The 17601-nt window shown below is 44.4% G+C and overlaps 1 protein-coding gene across 1 annotated transcript in view; it reads left to right on the plus strand.

The window, feature by feature from the left end:
* Positions 1-326: 326 nt before the first annotated feature.
* Positions 327-17601, plus strand: part of LOC307228882 (homeobox protein Meis1-like) — a 36382-nt gene continuing 19107 nt past the window's right edge. Inside the window, exons 1-8 of the mRNA XM_079998717.1 lie at positions 327-603; positions 1751-1968; positions 3008-3149; positions 3357-3407; positions 3642-3692; positions 4307-4450; positions 7185-7296; positions 11034-11179. Of these exons, the coding sequence (XP_079854843.1) occupies positions 592-603; positions 1751-1968; positions 3008-3149; positions 3357-3407; positions 3642-3692; positions 4307-4450; positions 7185-7296; positions 11034-11179 (876 nt within the window). The 5' untranslated portion in view covers positions 327-591. The remainder of the gene's footprint in view (positions 604-1750; positions 1969-3007; positions 3150-3356; positions 3408-3641; positions 3693-4306; positions 4451-7184; positions 7297-11033; positions 11180-17601) is intronic.

The following is a 17601-nucleotide window of genomic DNA, read 5'->3' on the forward strand; positions in this document are numbered from 1 at the left end:
AGGGGCGGAGGGGCGGGGGCGGGGGCGGGGGGGGGGCTGTGTTTTGAACGTTCTCGGCGTGAACATCTTTAAAGGGGCCGAGGGGAGAAGCGCGCGGCGAGTCATCATTAATTGACAAGCTGGATCTTGATTGACGGGTTTGAGCTTTTTTTTGGGGGGTGGGGGGGTGGGGGGGTGGGTGGTGGTGGTGGTGGTGGTGGGTGGGGGCGGTGGAGGGGGAGGAGAGAGAAGGAGAAGCACCATCTCGGGGTTTGTTGTTGTGCGGGGAAGCCGGAGTGGGGGGGTGGGTGGGTGTGGGGGGGACGGACGGCGACGGACGACGACGACAGCGGACGGACGTGAAGTGTCGCCTGCGGTCGGGCTCCTTTTTTCCCCCCCTTCCCCTGGAGGAGCTCTGAGCTTGTTGTTTTTTGTTTTGGTTTTGGTTTTTTTTTCCCCTGCTTCTGGCGGACCCACGCTGGATGGTGCGGCTGGACATCCACCACTACCCGGGATCCGTAACGCGTCGGCGTCCGGAGTTTGATGTTTCTTTTTGGCCCCGTGAAGTGTCGATCGGAGTCGGGAGGGAATCGGAGATAGAGTGACAGGCCGATGGCGCAACGGGTGCGTATTTGGACCGAACTTTTAAATCACAGGGACTCAAACATGTTAAAGAAAAAAAAAAAGCAGAACATTAAAAAAGAAAGAAAATAATAGAGGAAGGTGATTTCTGTGGCGTTTTAATTTGTGGCGTTTTGTGCTGTGATAACTTTACCATTTATACTATTAAAGTCAGAAAACGTACTAATAATTTACCCGATATATTAGTTGTTTTCATATACACCGCTCTCTTTTTCGAAAAGTTTTCAAAAAGGGTGTTTTTCAGGTCAAATTTTTACAAATGTATGTATTTAATTAATTTATTGCACATCTGTATTGTGTCCTTGCTCAAGAATAGCTGGACTTAGCATTTGTAAATCCCCTTCAACAAATTGATATAGATTGAATTGGAGAATACTGAGTAACTGACTAATAAAAAAACAAAACATAAAAAACTGGAAATCTAGAAAAAAACGACAACAACAACAAAACAACAACCGGAAAATGTTGATATTATTCATGGTTTGAATAATGTAAGACGACGGGTGTGGATTTATTCCTGTCTGACGAAGTTATTTCATATTCCCGTTACACGTGAATACGATAAGCCGCACGTGGAGGAACGACTGTAGAATAAGAAAATCAACCGACTTCACTCACAAATGTGACTCCAACGTCGATACTGACTGGAGCGAGTTAAATGTCGCATTCGCGATACATTTCCAAACTAAACAATCATTCCATACATACACTGGATGCCAAAACCAAATGTTTTTCTCTCACTATTTAAACATTTACACGTTGACGTTGAACCGTTTTTTATAAAAGAAATAAACACAACTTTTTTTCACAATGGGCCTATTCAAGGCATCCCGTAAAAGTTGTATTTTTCAAACAAATCATAGGCCTACTTTGTCTGTGTTTACAGCTGTTTTTTATAGCGCTTTAAAATCACGCAAAATAACCAAATCGACATATAAGTATTATTTTGTCTCATATTTAATATATGTGTGTGTGTGTGTGTGTGTGTGCGTGTGTGTGTGTTTTGGATTCACATTTGGAAAGTGCATCAAATGCAACACTTCCATTAATTTCCTCTTAGAAATAATGGGTTCTAAATGAGGGATTTCAGTTATGCTGTAAGGATACTGACCTCCTGTCCGTGTCCCAGTACGAAGATCTTCCTCATTATGGTCTGGACGGAGTAGGGATTCCTCCGGCCATGTACGGGGACCCTCACGCGGCCCGGCCCGTGCAGGCCGCGCACCTGAACCACGGGGCCCAATACCACTCGCACCAGTACCCCCACTCCGCGCACGGTGCCGTGGCGCCCGGTATGGGCTCCACCGTCAACGACGCAATTAAAAGGGACAGAGATGCCATTTACGGGTACGTTTGACTTTATTGCAACGGCGTTAAAACCCAAAGGGGCGTTAGGGAGACATTAACAGGTTTTAAACACACAATGACACGCACTTCAGGATATATGAAAAATAGATATTTATCAGGTTATTTTCTAACTTGTGTGCGATTCGCCATCTACAGTGTGGTTCATAACTATTTCATAAACTATTTATCGCCTGTTTTTTTTAGAAATATGCACCTCGAAATCTTGGAACTTTGGTGAAATTGCAGAGGCTTGTGATGTTAATTATGAATTGGATGTTTCTTTCTCTCTTTCGTGGTCATTTTATAACTTTTTATTTACTTTATTTCCCTTGTTCAATTTCTTCAACATTACCTCACTGTCCAATATATTATTATTATTATTATTATTATTAATGTTATTATTATTGTGTTATTGTTATTGTTATTATTATTTTCGTTATTATTTTTATTTTCGTTTTTATTATCATCGTGTTACTTTTAATTACTTTTCAAGAAAGCATGAAAATACAGTTCAGAAAAGTAGTCAAATTTAAAAAAAATAGTTGCTTAACAGGAATAGGGCTAGCCGTTTTATGAGTTTATGACGTTATTACCATATACGTTTTTTTCTTCAACGCTGTGGATGTAGATATATATATATATATATAGATAGATAGATAGATAGATAGATAGATAGATAGATAGATAGATAGATAGACAGATAGATAGATAGATAGATAGATAGATAGATAGATAGATAGACAGATAGATAGATAGATAGATAGATAGATAGATAGATAGATAGATAGATAGATAGATAGATATAGATATAAATATAGATATAGAGACAAAGACAGATGGTCCCAGGTTTCATGTAGAAAAAAAGTCAGGGGAGTGATCTTCCCTCTCTGACCTGTAACCCCTGAACTATTGTTAAAGCGCATTGTCCGTCCAAGACGGTCCTACTACTTGTTGCGTTGCTGCCCCTGTTCGACTTTTTCACCGCAATTACCCTCTGGGGGAAAAAACAACTTCTAGGATGAGTTTCTCTCTCTTCTAGGCACCCCTTGTTCCCACTCCTAGCACTGATCTTTGAAAAATGTGAATTGGCAACTTGCACCCCGAGGGAAACTGGGGTGGCCGGAGGCGACGTGTGCTCATCGGAGTCCTTCAATGAGGACATAGCAGTGTTTTCTAAGCAGGTATGGACACTCAGCACAATATAAAGACATTTTAATGAGCACATATACGTATGGTGTTTTATAAGCAGATATGGACCCTCAGCATGCTCAAACTAAAGGCGTCTGAGTGCGTCAAGGGGCCTAACGAAATCCAAAATCGTGAATATACAAACTAACCAAAAATGTTTTATAGCTCCACCAATACTACAGGTTTATTATTTTTTCCAGATTCGATCGGAGAAGCCTTTATTTTCGTCAAACCCCGAGTTGGATAATTTGGTGAGTTGAATTAACACTTTTGGTATTTATAATATTTTTTAAATCATTTGCAATATGTGTTGTTATTATGATGATGATGATGATGATGAAGATGATGATTATTATTATTATTATTATTATTATTATTATTATCATTATTATATATACTTTTATAATTGTATTAAAATATATACAAAATCTGCACACACCATATGGATAGATCTCCTGATTTTTATTTTTATTTTTATTTTACAGATGATTCAGGCGATTCAAGTATTACGATTCCACCTCCTGGAGCTGGAAAAGGTATACAGGCTTAATCTATAAAGCCAGATTTGGCGCAGGAGTGTAAGCCTATTTATGAAGCTTTAATGTGACCTTCCCTAACAGCCGTGGCAATTGTCGAATCGAGCGTAACACGCTTATGGGCCCGAGTATGAGCTGTAATAGCTGTTGCTTATTTAGGTGTGTCAAGAAAAAAAGAAAAGAAAAAAAAAAGAAGTTACACTTAATTGTAAATTGTAGGTTGGGTAAGCGCGTCGAGTATTTTAGTCTTATTTTAGTAAATTGGTTTCGTATTAAAAACAAAAACAAATAATGTATATATTTAATAATGTTATTGATATACTACTACTACTACTACTACTACTACTACAACTACTACTACTACCACTACTACTACTACTACTACTAATAATAATAATAATAATAATAATAATAATTATTATTATTATTATTATTATTATTTTATGTAAAATAACGAAGTATAAAAAATTGACTTTATAGAAAAAAATATATGAACTTGTCAAAAAACAAAGTATTCTTAAAAAATATTTTCCTTTGCGTACCTCGGTGATTCCAACTTCAACTTTCAAAGCTCAGTAAAGGCGTTCAATTTATTACACTTTTTTTATTTCCAGGTTCACGAACTTTGCGATAATTTCTGCCACCGATACATCAGCTGTTTGAAAGGGAAAATGCCAATCGACCTGGTCATAGACGACAGGGACGGAAACAAGTCAGACAGCGAGGATTTCACCAGGTCGTCCGGGGCTTTGGATCAGGTGAGCGTGGCCCGAACGCGTCGTCAGTCGGAGTTATTACGGCGTCGCTGTCGTTTTGGATATAATTCATGAACTGAAAGACTTTTGTTAGGAAAATGACTCACAAAATTAAGGGGGGGGGGGGTAACCTTGATGAAAATGTTGTTCTTTAACGGCCATAGTTTTAACCTATATCAAACTCTCTTCTATTTTCACATTCTTGTAATTCTGTTTTATGTGGATTTTTCAAGTTAAATTGGTTAACACATATATTTGTTGTTTGTGTTTTTAAAAGTCACATTTCACATACATTTTGAAGAAACAAAGAAAGTAAATTAGACGCAGTACACGGTTGCAGGCCTATGCGCGCAGTACGTTGCAGACCAGGTATTACTATTAATCAGCTTAATAATTATATAGTTTAATCAAGGTCCAAAGTGGTCTCTGTTCAAGTCCGTTTTGTGTCCACCTTCCAGCGGGGCAGGCTGCATACCTCTCCCCATTCCCCCTCCCGGCTCCCTGTCAACCTCCTTACACCCTTTAACCCTTTATTGGCGAAGGCAAAGCCAACAAGTGTCAATTTAAGAGGCTTAGTGTCAAGTGGCCCAAAACGGCTCAGAGTTTTTTTCTTTTTTTGTTTCAAGTACCCCATTTGGTGTCAGTCAAAAAGGTTTGAGGAGTGTAATTCTGTTTTGTGTCACTGGGGCAACTGCAGAGACTCAGAGGCAGCAATGCTATACAGGTAAAAGTGGAGGCATTTGTAATTGTAATGAAGCTGCTGAGTACCCAAATCAAACACTAAGCGAAATATAGGAATGTTCTAACTGACAGTAAAGAAAAGTGCCTTTGTCTATTTGAGATTGTTAAATGTGTTTCATCCCATCCAATCAAAATCATAAATGTATATTTAGTTCCAATATTGCAGCTCTATTAGATACTTGTTCTAATCTATCGCCGGCTTTGATGGCTCCTGTATGGGGTTTTGCCAGGATCTGATCTTTGCACTGGAAATTGCTCTTTATCCATCGTTTAGTCTACTTTAATCAGGCGGCTATAGCTGTGTAGCTATAGGTTTTCACATGGCTAATTTGGTCACTGGAATATTCAGTCATTTTTGTTTGTTACTTTGTTACTTGCAGAGTGGGGTACAGTGCCCAAACATGATACTCAAGTAAAATGACTGTTACTTAAGAATTTATTTAACTCAAGTAAGCGTTATATATAGTTTTATACTCAAGTAAGAGTATAAAAACATATCAGGGGAAATTATTATTCAAAATATGCCACATCAATTAAACAAAAGGATACCGACATTTTATAAGGAGCCTGATATTAATTACTTCTACAATAATATCAACCGAATATCCAAATATATCTAAAGTCTACTCTCATTAGACAATTTCTTCACTACATGCAACTGTGTAAAAGTAACTAGTCAAAATACCCACTTCTGGTTACTTGGGAATGAGGAATTCTTGCTCTGACAATGCAGTTAAATGCATATACCGTACAATGTAATGTAGTTTATGGAGCCCGTGTGGGAAATCATCCCATAACCGAGTAACGTGACCCCTGATAAGAGGAACCCCCGGCTTCCTCCAGATAACGCTTTGCACAGTTCCCACACCCGACACCCTGAGTTTTAGGGCCATGCCAAGCCAGCTGTACCCCAGAGGTGCAGCACTTTCACACTTAATTCCACACTTAATTTTGCCCTCAAGTCGGGCAGTGTTTAAGGGACAGAATGCATGAACGGGGGCGTCTGGAGGGGGAGGGATCGCCCCTCGGCAAAAGCCTCTTCTTCTCTACCTCTACTGTACTCGACTCTACTGTAGCTTCGATCTGTAATGTTCGCAGGCGTGGCTTCAGTCGGAACTGGCAAATCTCACCGAATCTGGCTCCCTGTCTCAGGATCTCCTCTCATTGAGGTTAGCCACCAACGCAATCCGGAGCACATGTTCCTCATTATAGCCTGGTGTTGCGCCATTTGCTTGGTATGTCGTGTGCGCACTATACATTTTACATGTCCTTTTCTGTTGTTCTTTTATTCAATTGCACTCTCTGCCGCAATACAGCGATTCTACAGCCACTGCCGTATATGTTTGACAAATGACTGATTTCAGCACCAACAAGTCGAAAATTTCAAGCCCTTGTTAAAAACAGCACTTGGCAAAAAGTGATATATGATTATCCAAGCTGGGACGCACACTCACCATGAAAGATAACCATTTCTTCACACTCATTCTGCAGCTTTACGACTGAGGCACTGTGGCCTGTTGACGACAATGTCTATTGAACAACTAGTCAGCTGTCTGTGTAGACAAAACCTGTGCCTCAAAAATTTCATTTGAGGTGTTGATATGTTCAGATTCACTCTCCATTATGGATGCTGACTAGTAGCCAGGTGCTGGTGAGAATCTACAACATTTTTGATTGATTTCCATGGTGTTGATAATACGCAAAGTTCAAATATTTACCACACCCCAATTCAATGCGTGGATGAAGACAACCTTGGATGATGTCATAGACCTTGGACATTGTGTTTCAGCGCTTGGGCTAGATGTTTGGAACCTGTTGTCCGTTGTTCCTATCCTGCCAAGATTAAGGTGTTCAGTGGTTAGGTTGTGGCACTACCAAGCCCAGAGTAAAGGGTGGTTCCCTTTTACTGCAATGTTCTGCCATGAGTCATTTTAGGCTGTTCAACTATTTGCCCGGTAGCCCACCGCGAATTGATTGATTTTCTCTGCACCCAAAGATCTCCTGGAGCAGGGACCACGATGATGCAGTCTCCATCCGCTCAGCCGGCACGCCGGGCCCGTCCAGCGGGGGACACACGTCTCATAGCGGGGACAACAGCAGCGAACAAGGTAAGCCCTCACTAGCCTCACCTCAACAAGAACAACCCCTCTCTCTTTTCACATGTGGTCAAAACATAGAGGACTCCTTTGGTTCGCCTTTCCACTGGACATGTATATCTCCCATGCAGGCTGTTCCCCTGAATGAGACGCCAAGCCCATCACAGGGTCACATACATACACTCGCACGCAATTCACACCTACAGGAAATTTAGGGTCTCCAATTAGCCAAACCTGTGTGTTCTGAGCGGCGGGGGAGAAACCCATGCAAACACTGGGAGAACATGTACGCAAGAGAGTGGTCAGGAAAAGCCAGAGAAGCCCGGGCAAAGGAATGGCTGTGAACAAATGGGAGCGTTGTCTTCCTGTCCAGAGCTCTAGAACTTTAGAATATGTATCATTTTTGTCAAAAAGGCATTTTAGACCTAGTATATATTGGACACAGCCCAAAAAATAGTTAAACGAGTGGAGGACGGATATGTCAATGTCTCCTGCGAATGGGATCTAAACCGATCTCTTCAGAAGCGCGCAGTGTTTCTTTTTTGTTGTTTTTGGGGCTCGTAACTTCCTGTTTGGAGACCAAAGATGCGCCACAGAAAGCACCACGTGTGCTTCCACGTTCGCGCTCGGGCCAGCCGATGAACAGGAACTATTAATTCCTTCTTCCAACAAACAGTCAACACCCTGTTGGCCGAAATCTCAGCGGAAACCTTAATTCCAAATAAACCGGAGTCAGGAAAGCAACTCCGAGCTGCTATTTCGGAGGGGGTTGCTTTTTGCCTGAAAAGGAATGTTTACATGGGTAAATTAATTGCATTATTTTTAATGAATCTCAGACTGTTGTAGTGTAGGTTTGAGAGTAAGAACTATAAGACACAGCGGCAACAGAGGGAGAAATAGAACAGATTAGAATTCATAGATCGATGGATCAGTTAGACTCCTGTAATTCCAAAAGCTTGGTGAAATAGTATTTCACTCACTTGAGTTTAGAAGCGAGGGCATGAGGCAGGAGAAAGAATCTCGCCCTGTGCACTCTCAACCCTCTACTCCTCCTGAATGTTTCAGCTGCCACCATGCCTCCTTATTGCAGGGCTGTGACCTCAGCAGTGAAGTCATCTCCACCGAGCTTTGCAATTGGTCAGTCGGTCGCCTGACCCCTCCTACCCGCAGGAGCAGGGGAGAAATGGTCTGTGATTGGAGTGCGGAGGAAAATCGGCTCTCTCTTTCTCCCTCTCTCTCTGCCTCCATCTCTGTGTTCCCCCTCCTTGCCTCCTGCCGCCAGACCATGGATAATACAATTTTGTACAAACACTTCTTCAAAATCTCAGAGCCTTAGGAGGTGGGGAAGCAGTGTGACCCAAAACTATAGTCTGTAGGTGTGTGTGTGTGTGTGTGTGTGTGTGTGTGTGTGTGTTTAATGTCACAGTATAGATGGTAGTATAAATGACAAGGAATTGGAGACAGAGAGAGAGAGAGAAAGGGAGAGAGAGAGAGAATTAATCAGAGGACAATGGGCGTACAAGAGTTAGAGTGCATCAGATGTTTGGGCCCAAATATGTACCAATGTAGTCTAAATCACACTCAGTCATTGCGCTTGACAGGTTGTGATTTGTGTTATTTACAGCAAAGATGGTATTCTGGCTCTCCACCCATGATAGCCGCCCCTGTAGTTCCCTGTCAACGTGCCATTGAGCAAGGAAAGACCTCCCCCCTTTGCACAGAAATCTCTTCATTGTCCGGCAAATTCTGGCCTTTAAAATAAACCAGTACAGGGTTGATGCGTTACGTGAGTCGACTATTTTGTCCTTGTGTGTTATGAAGGATGATGGGGAGGAATGGGGATTCCTACCCAGCGGCTATGAAGCCAAGCAGGGAAGCAGGAAGAACAGAACCAACCCCCCCGCCACCACCCACTCTCCTCCCACCTCCCACCATCTTGTCACATTGTCCGCCCATCTCCAGCCAGTCCTGCATGTGACTCTGGCTCTCCTTATCGACTCCCTTTCACCGCCAAGACTCCTTTGCCCCTCATACACACACAAAGTTCCTGGCTGTACCATGGATGATTCTGTAAAAATGTTCCATCCTGGACACTGCAAGGCACTTTGCACCAGACACACACACACACCAACGCAGACAAAGACACACCAAAACATTCACGCCCTTATGTGTTTTTTCCTCCCTCCGTTGTGCATAACCCCTGCCTGCCTCTCACACACACACACACACACACACACACACATACACACACACACACACACACACACACACACACACACATACACACACACACACACACACACACAGCTCCGGTGCGCAGGTTATTGCAAGTCCGCGCTGTCACAAGCCATTAGCGGGTCGGGTCAAAGTCACCTTTTACAGATGGTGAGAGAGAGCGAGCGAGTGAGAAAGAGAGAGGAAGAAGAAAAGAGAGAGGACGAAGTGAGGAGAAGAAATAGAGGGCGAGGGAGAGAGCGTGAAGAGATGAGAGAGGGAGGGAGGGAGGGAGTGCCAGAAGGACAGAGGGGTGGGGCGTAAATCAGCCCGGGGAGCCGGCAGTTCGGCCTAATGAGGCTGAGAGCTTGTTTATGGAGTTAAGCATCATTTTTATGATTATTTCCACCTTTTCAGGCTTCACCACGCAGGCAGAATCACCCCTCTGATTTGCAAAGTAGAGTTAAGGAGCAAAAATAAAAAAGAAAGTCTCCACCACAGAAAAACCTCCAGTCCCCACGCACTGTTACAAACACTAAGCATGACTATCATTAAGCATTAAAAAGGCAGAGAAAATGGATGTTGTATTTTGTGGTGCAATCCACAACTTTCTGGTTGTTGGGGTTACCTAAGACGAGGGACGGCGAGACAGCAGGTTCAATTCCCCGGATCAAAAAAATAACATTTGTTGGGGGTAGGCAATGGAATTAAGCTTTTTCTCTATGTAGTTGGTATAGGTGGGTGTGTGAGAACACCCAGAGAACGAGATGATACATCTCAAGGGTTCTCCTGCCAAGAAACAACTGTCAATCCGTGTAACTGTATTAATGCAGACAAGTCTGTCTAATTTGAACTTTATTGGGACGAAACCAGTTCATCCAGTAGTCATCGAGTAGACATCGAGTAGTCATCCAGTAGTCACCAAAAGTCATCCAGAAGTCATCCAGTATTCACCCAGTACTCACTCAGTAGTCATCCAGTATTCACCCAGTAGTCATCCAGTAGGCATCCAGTACTCACCCAGTACTCATCCAGTAAGCATCCAGTACTCACCCAGTAGTCATCCAGTACTCATCCAGTAGTCATCCAGTAGTCATCCTGTACTCATCCAGTAGTCCTTCAGTAGTAGTCTTTTTTGTAGTGGCTCAACCAGATGGATGTAAATTGCGATCAAAAAGTGGTCTGTTGTATGTTTAGAACAACCTATTAAAATAGCTGTCAATTGTTTTTTCTGACAAAGTCACAATATTGTCGTTGCTAAAGACCATCACATTGGTTTGATGTTATGATTTGAAAACAGGCCTATAAAATAAGAAAGTTGCTTGCTGTGGTTACACTTTGTTCTACGTGGGACCAAAAGTATAGTGCATACTTATGCGTTATGATGTTGACGTTTTAAGAACAGGGATCGACTCCCCCCTACTTTCCCTACACAATTTAACCCTACAATGTACTGGGGCTGTCTTTGGACACCCTTCTTCTCCCACCCACCGGCCCACCCATGGTGTTTGTGTGTTCTGTCTCTATTTGGACAGGCGATGGCCTGGACAACGGGGTGGCCTCGCCTAGCACAGGTGACGACGACGACCCTGACAGGGACAAGAGGCACAACAAGAAGCGTGGCATCTTCCCCAAGGTGGCCACCAACATCATGAGGGCATGGCTTTTCCAGCACCTGACGGTAAGCGATCACCTGGCCGCTTCGGGGGTTAGGTTCTGCTTTTCTCGCTCAACAGTAAATTTGGATTGTGACACACGTTCATAAATTAAGATAAGAAATGGCCACCTGAAATTCCCGCCCCTCCCCCACTCGGCCTTTCACTGTGAGGGGCAGGATCTGTCCCCGACCAAACACCTTTGACCCGGAGATCTTTTTCCGTTCTTGCCCTCTGAACCCCTGGTCTTGCTCCACCGCAGGTATTTTGTCTCCTGGCCTATTCTGGGCCGCTTAGAGGTGCCCCAACAGGAGTTAAAAACAGCATCATGATCCAAAGAAGCCACTTTGTTAAAAAGAAATGTACTGTATGTCTGCATGCTGAGGTAATAAATGTGCAAGTGTATAGATCATAGCGTCATTGATTCCCACCTATATTTCCATAAGAAAATGACTTTGTGTATCAATTACTGCTACAAATATGGCTAAAATAAGAACCAAATATAGATATTGTAATTTGCATGAGCAGAGCACAGACACACACACACACACACACTGACCGCACACAGCATAACAACAGTTGCGTTTGAGTCATTGCTTTGGCTGAGACCAACACAGTTAGCATTGCATCAAGCCCCCCACCCCTCCATACACGGAGAGGCTAAATTGGGCCCTGTTCCTACGTGGTGTCAGGCCTGCTGCCAGGTCCCTCACCCTGAACCTGGAGGAGAAAAGTGCCCCGGTGCAGATGGAAGGTGAGAGGGAGGACACCGGCAGGCAAGCAAGGCTGAGAGAGCAATGATTGGGTTGGAGGAGAGAGAGAGATAGCTTGTGTGAGATAGAGAAAGGGATATAGAGGTTCAGGTTGTGTGAAGGGGAAGGGTTTGCCCGAGCAACTTGTAAGTATGTGTGTGTATGTATGTGTATGTGTGTGTATGTGTATGTGTATGTGTGTGTGTGTGTGTGTGTGTGTGTATGTGTGTATGTGTGTGTGTGTGTGTGTGTGTTTGTGTGTGTGTGTGTGTGTCCGTGTGCGTGTGCGTGTGCGCGTGCGTGTGTGTGTGTGTGTGTGTGTGTTTTTAAGCCAGGCACCATGTGGAGAGGTTGGCCTTCTCTTCTGATCTTCAAATGTGTGTGTGAAGCCTTTGAATTAGTTAATTCCCCATTAATCCACCGTCACCGTCATAACAACGTAGTTTTTGAACATTTTATAATCCACCCACAAATCAGCAGGCTTTACGCCGTGAAGAGGAACTCAACGTTAACACACACACAGTTTAAGCTAGAATAGAAGTCCACCACAAAAAAAGAAAATATGATCCTCCAACTTGTGTGTGTGCGTGTGTGTGCGCGAGTGTGCACAGTTTATTGGGGTAGATTGGGCCATCTAGGGGAGGGGGTGAGTTGTACACAAAATAATGCAGTGAGGGAGCCACAGCTCATAAAAACCAAACCACAGTCTAAACTACATGTTGTTTTCCCTCAACCACCCCACCCCCCTCACCCCAACCCCCAAAGTGTTTCATGTGAAGTAAAATAAAATGTAAAAAAAAACAAACAAGAAAAGCATCAACTGGAAGGCATAATCTCCATGAAGGTAATTAGCGTCTAATTTGCCACCCTTTTTTGCCCACAGATGTGCTTATAATAATGCCCCCCACCACCAGCCGTGCACCCTGGCAGTGCATTTTAACAAACTAGCGCAGCAAAATAATTGAGAAGAAGCCCTGTGTCTGCGAGAGCTACAAGCTATGAGCTACGTCAGTTCCATGAAGCTGACGTTAACGCACTGTTGGGTTCAACCCACTAAGCATGTGGAGCCACGGCCGCACTTCAAAACGCGACCAAAACAGCTAGCAGTTCATCGCGTCCGGTGGGTTCAGCAGGAATGCCCTCCCGTTGGTGGGCTGCACTAATCACACCCCCCACCCCCTCAACTTGGTCTGGAACTCCAAGGGGGTCAGAGTTCACCGCGACAACTCTGTCCAATCCATCACTCACTGTCCAGAGGCCCCCCCCCCCACCCCCACCAACGGCAGATGTGATGGGGATGGTTTTGTCACCCACTCCCATCCCACGTTCTGTCGGTACAGTGATGCCCCCTCTATCACCTCACTGCCCCCCTTCTCTTCCTCCTCCAGACACATTTACAATGGCAGTCCAGCTGTAATATCTTGTGACCTTTTAAAGTTACAATAAATCCCCCATAAACTCAGCCGCCCCACACCCCTCTGAGAAAACGGCCCTTATACTTATTTTTTATATTTATACTTCTTTATATCTCCCTACGCTTTGCATCTGCGGCTATGACTAATTGCGGCATATTCATATTTATAAATTCAATTTGGCAAACCTACGCTTCCTGATTACAACTTAATTCTATCCGACGAGCAGTCAGAATCAGAGGCGCCACCAAATTAAAAGAATGGAAGCACATTAAGCGCCGTGTAATTGCGTCTCTGGCCCACGGGCCTCTAATCTGCAGACTAAAAATACAAGCATTGCCGGTCCAAGTACCCCCCCATGCATGTGTGTATGTGTGTGTGTGCGTGTGTGTGTGTGTGTGTGTGTGTGTGTGTGTGTGTGTGTGTGTGTGTGTGAATATGGCCTTTGTCATGACCATGGTATCTGCTGGAGGCCCTGCTGACCAATAGGTGATACTTGATCAGAGAACAACATTGAAGTAGAAATAAAGACTAAGAGATAGACATTTAAAGAGAGAGAGAGCGAGAGAGAGAGAGAGAGAGAGAGAGAGAGAGAGAGAGAGAAAGAGAGATGGGACATCTCGCTGGGGCATCTGAGTTTATTTATTCCCATTGGCGGCCCTTTGTGTCGAGGGGTGGGCACCAGTGTTCTGCGTCTCCCTAACTCTGTAGTGAAAACACCATCCATTACCTCTTTGACAGGTCCCCCCCCCCCGGGACCCTGGACTCTGGCCCCTTCAGTGGGGGTCGCCTTCATTGACCCTCCCCCTCACCCCTTTTCCAACACACACACACACACACACAACCACACATTCACACACACTCTGGCATGTGGTCCCATACATCATGAGGTGGCCATTTTTTCTGACAAGGTAAATGAACAGTGTTTAGAGCCAAGCCTTGGGGAGCCGCGAGGCAGGGAGACAGACAACACAGGCAGACGGCACAGAACCAGAACCCCGTCCTGACCAGCCAGGCAGAACCCCACCTACGGTCCAACTCGTCCTCGGTCCAACCCCATTGACGTCGTTCATACACTTCAGACGAAAATCTCCCGCCGGACACGAATTGGCGTGGTTTATTACAGGCAGTTACAACACTAGAAACCCAATCGCATGGAAAAAAAAATCGACTACCCCCGTTGAAATAACGTAACCCCATTCTATCGCACTCACTGAATAACATCATGATTTTGACAGAGCAGAAATATACAAGGTAGAAAAGTCATTATCGTGTTGTTAGGGGTTTGAGTTTAATCAAAATGAAGACTATTTCCAATTCAGTTGATGATGTGTCTACCTTTAGCAGACACTGGCTTTTCTGAGTCCAAAACATTTGAAGCTGTTGCCCCAAAAAATGCAGTACTAGTCTGATGTGGCCTCTGCTGTCGTAGCATTGAACCGGCAACCCTCTGACTGACCTCCACCCAACACACACACACACACAGGCCGGCGGGTCCTCCACACTTTAAATGAGTGGCAATTACACCATCTAACAGGTTTACCATGCCACTAAACAACATAATTACCACTCAGAAACAACAAAAAAAACTCTCTCTTTAGTTCACTCGGTCGTAAAAAAAAAAAAACCCTTGGCTCAGAACTCAGCACCGAGCCTCTCACACACACACACACACACACACATACACACACACATACACACACACACACACACACACACACACACACACACACACACACACACACACACACACACACACACACACACACACACATACACAAATACCCACCCATTCCAGACTCCAACCAGCAGGTGTGGAAGGTTGTGCAGGGGTATACACACACACACACACACACACACACACACACACACACACACACACACACACACACACACACACACACACACACACACACACACACACACACACACACACACGCGCACACACACACACTCACTATTAAAGTGAGGTCCACGTAAATACACTTGGTAAGTTAGGACCCATGTTTCTGGTGTACTTCTACACCAAAAAGTAGTCAATTCAGACTCACAAGTATAGTCACACACACTGACACACACACACACACACACACACACACACACACACACACACACACACACACACACACACACACACACACACACACGCACACACACACACTCACTATTAAAGTGAGGTCCACGTAAATACACTTGGTAAGTTAGGACCCATGTTTCTGGTGTACTTCTACACCAAAAAGTAGTCAATTCAGACTCACAAGTATAGTCACACACACTGACACACACACACACACACACACACATACACACACACACACACACACACACACACATCTCGATCGTCCAAGGCCTGGATATATTTTGTCATGGTGGTTTGGTAATGATGCTGGTCAGTTTGTTAGAGTGCTCCTCATTTGGTGTGTTGGTTATTCTGTCTTAGTGGGAGCGGAGGAGTGTGTGTGTGTGTGTTTGTGTGTTTGTGTGTGTGTGAGAGTGCGAGGGCAACGCTGAGGCTTGCGCAGGAATGCGGCCTAGCCAAGGGGCCCGTCTTGGGCCCCCAGCCCCCCTGTTGGGGACGGTGGAGGGTTGGGGGGTGGGGGGGCTGGCTGCTGGCTCTGCCCTGTCACCACCTTCCCTGCCTGGCTAGCCACAGCCTGACGGTGGCCACAGCCTTTCCGTGGCCCTGGTGTGTGCGTTGCGTAATGTCCTAAAAACAGGCCAGGAGTGTGTGTGTGTGTGTGTGTGTGTGTGTGTGTGTGTGAGAGAGAGAGAGAGAGAGAGGGAGATGCACATGTCGTAGAGTGTGTGAATGTGTTTATAGCTATTCTGCGTGTATTTGCATGCCTCCCTGTTTCTTTATGTGTATGAATATGAAAAACCATACTCGTGTGTGTGTGTGTGTGTGTGTGTGTGTGTGTGTGTGTGTGTGTGTGTGTGTGTGTGTGTGTGTGTGTGTTGAGTGTATGAGACGGTAATACGTATCCATGAAATTATTAATTAGCTCCTGAATTTATTGACTGTCTGCCACTTGCAGAGACAGAGACTGTTTGCGGCAAGTTTGTACCTTTTTTACGTCATCATTTGCTTCCCAAAAAGCAAAACTGTAAATGTAATGGGAGTAGTCTTCGAGAGAAAGATGAAATGAAACAAAACAAAACAAAACAATCCCTATTAGCCGAATATGTATTTAAAACTCCAAATACACACATGCATACAATACATCACATACCCTTCTTTTGAAAAATATTATGGTACTCACGTCGGTCCCAGTGTCAGTAAGAAAGCCAGACAGTATGCTTTCACGGGTGGATCGCATGCTTTCACCTGCCTGTGCAAACACTATTACATACTGTACAGGCTAACATGCGGTATCATGTATTGTGTGTGTGTGTGTGTGTGTGTGTATAGTCCAAGAGGAGAAAGCCCCTCCGTTCGATGTGTCCAGGCCTGCCACTGGCCAATTAGGGAAAACAGAGTCCCCTCATGTTACGGGCACCCCGAGGGGTCTAATATACTGTGTCCAAGTGTCACAATCCATTTACAGATATGCAACACACACACACACACACACACACACACACACACACACACACACACACACACAACTGGCTTCTTCCTGGACAAGAATTTATCATTACAAATGTATCGTCGCTATAGTCACAGTGAAATCTAAAATCCATTCTCAAATTGAGGCAGCCAATCCACAGACAAAATAAAACTCCCTTGAGTATTTCAGGGGGACATATCTTCTTATAATCCTATAATAAGACCCCACCCCCAAAAAAATATATATAACTTGCGAAGTAGTCAGCTGCTAGTTAGTTGGGGTACAGCTGCTGTGGTTAATTGTTGCTACACCAGGTATTTAGTGTGTTTGTGTTTGCACTCCCGGCCTTTAGTGCAGCTCCAGCCCCGTCTCCTTGGAGATGTGGTGTGCTCAGGTGTGGTTCGGCGCCCCCACCCTTTCTCCCCAAGGGCTTGTCCCGGTGCTGTCCCAGCACGCTGAGAGTGTAAGATCCCTTGTTGCTGCACGGAGCAAAGCGCTGATCAGAGACACTGCACTAATACCACCACACCCTCCCCAGCAATCAACCCGCCCCAAAGAGGTGTATGTGTTTGTGTGTGTGTGTGTGTGTGTGTGTGTGTGTGTGTGTGTGTGTGTGTGTGTGTGTGTGTGTGTGTGTGTGTGTGTGTGTTTGTCTGTTGATTCACGTTACCTCATCTGCAAATTCAAACATTACTTACGTTTGTTTACATATTGGGCTGCATCTTTATTTATGCTTT

The sequence above is a fragment of the Zeus faber genome (genome assembly GCF_960531495.2).
Source record: "Zeus faber genome assembly, chromosome: 4".
In the NCBI taxonomy this organism is placed as follows: Eukaryota; Metazoa; Chordata; class Actinopteri; order Zeiformes; family Zeidae; genus Zeus; species Zeus faber.